The sequence below is a fragment of the Lolium perenne genome, chromosome 5 (genome assembly GCF_019359855.2).
Source record: "Lolium perenne isolate Kyuss_39 chromosome 5, Kyuss_2.0, whole genome shotgun sequence".
NCBI lineage: Eukaryota > Viridiplantae > Streptophyta > Magnoliopsida > Poales > Poaceae > Lolium > Lolium perenne.
Window position 1 is genome coordinate 12,934,005 of NC_067248.2, and position 7,023 is coordinate 12,941,027.

Below are 7,023 nucleotides of genomic sequence, written 5' to 3' on the forward strand. Positions count from 1 at the left end.
AATGTCACTATGCCTTTTGGTTTGAGAAATGCCGGTGCAACATACCAATGTTGTATGCGAACATGCCTTCATAACCAAATCGGTAAAAATGTGCAAGTGTATGTCGACGATGTCGTGATAAAAATGAAAGTGAAAGACACTCTGATCGATGATCTGAGGGAAACATTTGATAACTTGAGGAGGTTCCGGATGAAACTTAACCCGGCAAAATGCACCTTCGGAGTACCAGCCGGCAAATTGCTCGGTTTCCTGGTGTCAAGCCGCGGCATAGAAGTTAATCCGGTTAAAATCAGAGCCATCAAAAGGATGGAGTTACCACAGTGTCTAAACGATGTGCAAAAATTTACCGGATGCTTGGCATCCTTACGCCGGTTTGTAAGCCGGTTGGGAGAAAAAGCCTTGCCCTTATATGCATTAATGAAAAAATCGGACACTTTTGTCTGGATTTCCCAAGCTGACACGGCATTCAAGGAACTAAAAAAGATGTTGGCCACCGCACCGATACTGGCATCACCTTTGGAAAAGGAACCCATGATGCTTTACATAGCAGCAACAAACCGGGTTGTGAGTGCTGTGGTTGTGGTAGAAAGGGAAGAGGAAGGAAAAACCGTGCAGAGGCCGGTATACTACCTGAGCAAGGTGCTCTCTCTTGAAACAAAACTACCCACACTACCAGAAGATGACTTATGGCATGTTCATGGTCGCCAAAAAACTTAAGCACTACTTTGAGGAACACCCGATGACGGTAGTATGCGAGGCTCCTATCTCGGAAATCATCAGCAACAAGGACGCAAGCGGTAGGATCGCAAAATGGGAAATCCAGTTATCACCATATGTGGCGCTATACAAGAGAAGAGATGCGATTAAGTCGCAGGCACTGGCAGACTTCTTGGTGGATTGGGCTGAGATGCAGTATAAGCCACCTCTGCCGGAAATAGAGTATTGGAGGATGCACTTTGATGGATCAAAGCTCAAGGAAGGACTTGGAGCCGGAGTGGTTCTCACCTCACCAAAGGGGGACAACCTAAGATATGTGCTGCAGATACACTTCAGGGCATCGAACAATGTCGCTGAATATGAGGCTTTGGTCCACGGACTTAAGGTCGCAAAAGAGGTCAGAGTGCGCCGGATCATATGCTACGGAGATTTGGATCTGGTGTTACAGCAATGCTCCGGAGATTGGGACGCGAAGGATGCAAACATGGCATCATACCGGTTCTACGTGCAACAAATTGTCGGATTCTTTGAAGGGTGCGAGTTTCACCATGTGCCGCAGGTAGAAAACGACGTAGCTGACACTTTGTCTAAGCTGGGTTCATCCAGGCAAGAAATTCCTCCCGGAATAGCCCTATCCCATCTAAGGAAGCCGTCAGTTAAGCCCAGTCCGGAGTCCGAGTCAATTTTTGTTCCGGAATCACATGTTGTTCCGATGGACATTGACAGGGTGAACCCGGGGACTGCCTTGCCAAACCCGGGGACTTCAGAATCGAAGCCGGAAGAAACTATTTCGGTGGACTACATGGTAATAGATATGCCGGTCTTTGTTGTTCGAGAAGCACCAACTTGGGTGAAACCAATCAAGGAGTTCCTGGTCAATGGCGGTTTGCCGGCTGACGAAGCAGAGTCGAGAAGGATCCAAAGAACATCCAAAGCTTGCACCATCATCAATGGTGAGATGTACAAGAGAAGCATAACAGGAGTGCTGCAGCGCTGTGTGGAGCCGGAAGAAGGAAAAGAAATGCTCCGAGAGATTCACCAAGGTGAATGTGGACACCACGCTTCATCACGAGCCTTGGTTGCCAAAGTATTCCGGCACGGGTTCTACTGGCCCACGGCTTTGGAAGACGCAGAGGATATGGTCCGGAAGTGCAACGGATGCCAGAGATACAGCAAGCAAAACCACACCCCAGCCTCCGGTCTAAAAACAATTCCGATAACTTGGCCGTTCGCGGTCTGGTGCCTGGATATGGTTGGCCCATTCCGGCCGGCGAGAGGAAACATGACTCACATTCTGGTCATGGTGGACAAGTTTACCAAGTGGGTGGAGGTCAAACCAATCCGAAAGTGCGATGGGCACACGGCCGTGAAGTTTCTGAAGGACATCATCCTGCGGTATGGTTACCCGCACAGCATTATCACTGACAACGGCACAAATTTTGCCAAGGGAGAATTTTCATGGTTCTGTGAGGATAACAAAATCCGGCTTGATATTGCCTCTGTGGTACATCCACAAGCCAATGGGCAAGAGGAAAGGACAAATGCACTTGTGCTGTCCGGCATAAAGCCCCGACTTATTGAGCCATTGGAAAAAACGCCAGGATGTTGGCTTGATGAATTACCATCTGTGTTGTGGAGTCTAAGGACCACACCAAACCGGTCAACCGGATATACACCATTCTTCATGGTATATGGAGCAGAAGCGGTCATACCAACCGACATTCTCCATGACTCACCGCGAGTTCAGCTATATACAGAGGAAGAGGTCAAAGAGGCCAGAGAAAATGATGTCAACTTGCTCGAAGAGCAAAGAGAATTGGCACTGGCAAGATCAGCCATATACCAACAAAACCTCAGACGCTATCATAGCCGGAAGGTAAATCCAAGGGTGTTCCAAGAAAGAGACCTAGTGCTACGTCTGGTGCAGCGCACTGTAGGACAGCACAAGCTCGCACCCCCATGCGAGGGACCTTTCATTGTGAGCAAGGCTCTGCACAATGATGCCTACTATCTTATCGATGCACAGGATGAGAAGGAAGGAAAGAAGGACACATCAGGTGAGGAAACAAAGCGACCGTGGAATGTAGCCCTTCTTCGCCCTTTCTATTCCTGAAGATGTAATGTAAGGAGTTCTTGTACCTTTCGAACATTTGCTATCAATGAAATGCCGACACCTTGAATGAATCTCGGGGACTGCCTTTGCCGAAATTGCATGTAACGTATTTATTTTTTCTGTATGCCGGTTGGTTTGTTTGAAATTTTCTTTTCCGGTTTAGTAGTGTGTTTGACCCAAAGGTGGATCTTCGACTTAGCTGCTGTCCGCAACCCAGCTTCATGGCAAGCAAGAAAAGCCGAAAGGACCCAAACACATGAAAAACGAAAGAGAGAACGAAAACAAACAATTCGGAATAAAATTTAACTAACCCCGGTTATACCGGTTTTTTGCAAAATTTTCGAGTTACTCGAAGTTTTTTCTCTAAAGTTCAAGAGATTGTGTGTTTGGCAAAAAGACTTTGGACCTCATACGTCAAAACACCCAAAAGAGGTAGACAGAGCCAAAGTCAAAAAGCTAAGCAAACACTAAATTGAACTCGGGATCGAACCCGGAGTACTTGACATAACAAGTTCAGACAAACCGAACCTAATAAGTTCAAACATACCAGACCTAATAAGTTCAACGGACCGAAAGGACTTAAAGTGTATATTACATCATCAAACCCGGCATACCGGGCATTTCACGAATTGTTTTTGAGGATAGGACCAAAGTTTATCATGCATACTCCGGCGAAGAGCTTTCTGGAGCTTGGCCAGACGCAGCTGGTTCAGCATTGGCAGTGGCATCTTCAGCGGTTTCTTCAACTTCATCATCACTTTCAGCATCTTCAAAATCTTCCGGCGCCGGTATGAAAGTGCTCACGGAGGCATAATGGGCCACTTGGTAAGCTCGCTCGCGGCGCTTGGCGGTAAGAACCGGATCGGTGTCAGTAGGAGCACCAAAGCGTAGCATAGCCAGAGCATCCAAGTCCAGGTCTTCATACCAGGAGCAAACAAACCGCAGAGCGGTGTCTGCACCAGAACGTGCGGCAGAACGCCGCCATTCATGAAGCCGGGCACCACACTCATTAAGCCGGGCACAGAGGGCATCAATACGGTCCGGAAATGTTTCACCAGGCCAGAGCCACTTGAAGGCTTGAATTGCGGCATCTGGGAGCTTAGCAAGCTTGGTCATATGAGTCACGCGAGTAGAGAGAGCGGTAACATGTTCCTCTGTGGTCTAGGGGGCGGCATCAGAAGCCGGATCCTCGACCCTGACCTTAGCAACGGCCGCTTCAGCACGTGCCTGTGACTCAGGGAAGACGGCTGCAGAAATGAACAAAAGAAACCGTTATAAGAACAAACCGGCAAGATAGGAAGAACTACAGATAAGAAAGGGGATGCTTACTCCGGATCTTATCATCCAGGTCCTTGATGATCTTGCCATACGAAATCTGGACTAGCTGCAGCTAGTTGTTCCGCTGCCTCTCCAGCTCCCGCAGATCCCTTTCTTCTTCAATGTCCTTGTGCAACCGGTCCTGGACTTCCCTCACCTCCTGCTCATGCAGCTCAATCAAAGCAGTTTTAGCTTCCTCCACCTCGGCTTTTCCGGCCTGGACGACCTCTTTCAGGGCGCTATCATGTCGCAGCCCGAGCTGGATCAGCTCTTCCTTGAGCCGGGCGGTCTCATTTTTCTGAGCCTGCAATTCATTCTGGTGCTAGAGGGAAAGCTTCTCCTTCTCTCCTGGAAACCGGAATAACAGAAGTTAGCAAGGTAAAAAATGAGAAGTGCAAACACAAAGCACAACGGAACAAACCTTGGAGGGCAGCAATGCGGCTTACAAGCTCATCCAGCTGGGAAGGTTCCGGTAGCGCGGCTGCACAAAAGGAAACCGGGTGAGAAAAATGTATAATGGCAAAACCGGTATAGAAGAATCCGGTCAGAAAAGAGAAACACAAACAAGAAACAAACCTTGGCACTGGCTGTGCGTGAGCTGAAGTGCTGCATGCGCGTCAGAAAGCCCGCGGTGCTGCCACAGCAGCTGCTCGAACAGTTTCTTGCGAGATTCCAGCACGCCCTGCAAGGATTAAGTGGAGGTATAATGTATGCTGGTTTTTGAGTAGTTTCACGCTAAGTATAGCATACTTAACCCGAAACTCGGGGACTATGTATGCCGGGTTTTGAGCAGTTTCACGCTATGTATAGCATACTTAACCCGAAACTCGGGGACTATGTATGCCGGTTTTTGAGCAGTTTCACGCTAAGTATTGCATACTTAACCCGAAACTCGGGGACTATGAGGATATAGGTGTAATGTCTAAGTTAATGGCAGGTCGGAATAATGCTAAAGTTCAAATCCGAAAGAGAAACTTACCGATACGTTCTTGTCAATGTCGTACCAGGCGGTATCGAAGTCTCGCATGCACCGTTTGAGCCGCTGCATGTGTTGAATAGTGTTCCGGGGGCCGTGAGGATCCACCAGAGGCAGCCCATCCTTGCCCAAGCCAGATGTTACTTCAGTGATATCGGAGATGTTCCACTCGTCGGCATACCTCTGGAGCGAGCCCAAGGTCGCTTCGCCCCGGTTGAGCTCGATAATCCGGCCAGCTTGCGCAGATATCTTGTCGCTGATAGAGGCCGCGACTCGGCTGGTGTGCAGGGTAAGAGCCCGGGAGCCGGTTGGCTGAGCCATGCCGGCCTGGAGTGCGCCGGAGAGCTGCTCTGAGGTGATTGCAGTGCTCTTCCGGGAGGAGTGTTTCTTGCCACCGGCAGCGGGAGCGGTTGGAGGCTTGTTCTTGGAGGATACCGGCGGGGGTGCAGGAGAACCTTTGGTGGGAGAGGCCGGTTTGGAACCTTCCGGCGGCGCAGAGGATGAAGTTTTCTTAGGTAAAACTGGTGGTACTTCAGGAGTTTTGTAAGGGACGGGCGGAACCACAAAAGGTTTCGACTGCCCGGTTTGATCTGAGCCGGCGCCCATGTTGCGGGCTCCGGGGTTTTCTTCTGGTTCAGGAGGCGAAGTAAAGTCCCCCTCAGCACGGTGATCTTCTGTTCTAGGGGCCGTGTTCCCCTCACTTGTAGTGGGCCCCCGAGAAGGGGAAGGAGTTTTGCCAGCACCAGAGTGTGCCGGACTTGCGCGAGAGGTGCGGCGCTTGTCCTTAGAAGGACTAGGCACCAGGAGGGGAGCTTCTTCTTCTTCCTCGGCATTGTCACGAGGTTGGTCGGTATTCTGGGGAGGAAGCCGGGTCCTGCCGGGGGCGCTGCAGTTAAGCTCAAGCGGAGCCCTGAAAGCAGAGTAGAAAATATGTTAGCTGCAAAAGATATGGGAAGAAAAAGTTTAAACCGGAAAAGAACATTATCATGACTTACCCGGACGAGGTGGGAATGGCCTTGGTCCGCTTCCTATCCCGCGTTGGACCCGCACCAGGTGTCTTCCGCCGCTTGGTGGGTGGAGCAGCACCAGAACCAGCATCAGTTCCAGGGGTCTTCCGGGTGCGAGAGGCCGGAGGTGCCCCAGGATTGGTAGAGAGATGCACCATGTTCTCCAGCACCTGGCGATCCGGATCAGCTGAAACCGACATCGCTAAGAACGCGTAGGAGATGGGAATGGGGTCAAATACCTCAAGGATAACACAGTCATCTTCCTCGCTGCCGGTATCATCGGCTCGAGTTCTTGATGAAGAGGGTGCTGAGGGCTTACCAGAGCCCGTGTTATGGGTGGCATCCATCTCGTGCACCGGGGTGTTCTGGATAGAATCCGGATCCTCCTCGTCCTCCTCGGCGCGGTTTGCTATGAACTCAGCCGGCTCCTCGCGTCTCCAACGGCTGAAGTTCTGAATGCATAAGATAAGACATATGAGTTAGAGATAATGAAATTTAACATTCCGGAAAAGTTATTCCGGAGTCCCCAAGAACTTACTTGGGGTGCTGGCGGGTCTTTGCGAGAGTGAGGTTCCAAACCCCATTCCCAGTCAACCAGCATTTTTGTCTTGGAGATGAGCTTGGCCTTGGCAACCACATCAGCTTTAGAGAGCTTGAAGGTAGAGATCCGGGTGGGGTCAAAGCACCCACTCATCTGGCAGATTTTGTGAGCACGACGCTGGAGGGGGAGAACCTGGCGCGCGATGAAGGTGCGCACGATATCGTCTGGTGTAATCTCATTAAACTCGCGAAGCTTCCCGATAAACCGAATGATCCGGTTTGTCTCAGGGTGGGATTGCTTTGGATTGAAAAGCCAGTTAACTCTGGAGGGTTCGCCGGGAATGTAAGCCGGC

The 7,023-nt window shown here is 50.3% G+C and overlaps 1 protein-coding gene and 1 long non-coding RNA gene across 2 annotated transcripts; one reads left to right on the forward strand and one right to left on the reverse strand.

Moving 5' to 3' along the window:
* The first annotated feature begins 679 nt into the window (after nucleotides 1–679).
* On the forward strand, nucleotides 680–2,830 carry LOC127303232 (uncharacterized). Its single transcript, XM_051333989.1, has 2 exons — nucleotides 680–2,221; nucleotides 2,744–2,830. Exons 1-2 carry the CDS (start codon nucleotides 680–682, stop codon nucleotides 2,828–2,830), a joined length of 1,629 nt encoding a protein of 542 aa, XP_051189949.1.
* Nucleotides 2,831–3,330: 500 nt separating this feature from the next.
* Nucleotides 3,331–4,830, reverse strand: LOC127304564 (uncharacterized). Its single transcript, XR_007853439.2, has 3 exons — nucleotides 4,724–4,830; nucleotides 4,569–4,628; nucleotides 3,331–4,495 (listed from the first exon to the last, which is right to left on the reverse strand). It is a non-coding gene; the product is annotated as an uncharacterized lncRNA (long non-coding RNA).
* Nucleotides 4,831–7,023: the final 2,193 nt, after the last annotated feature.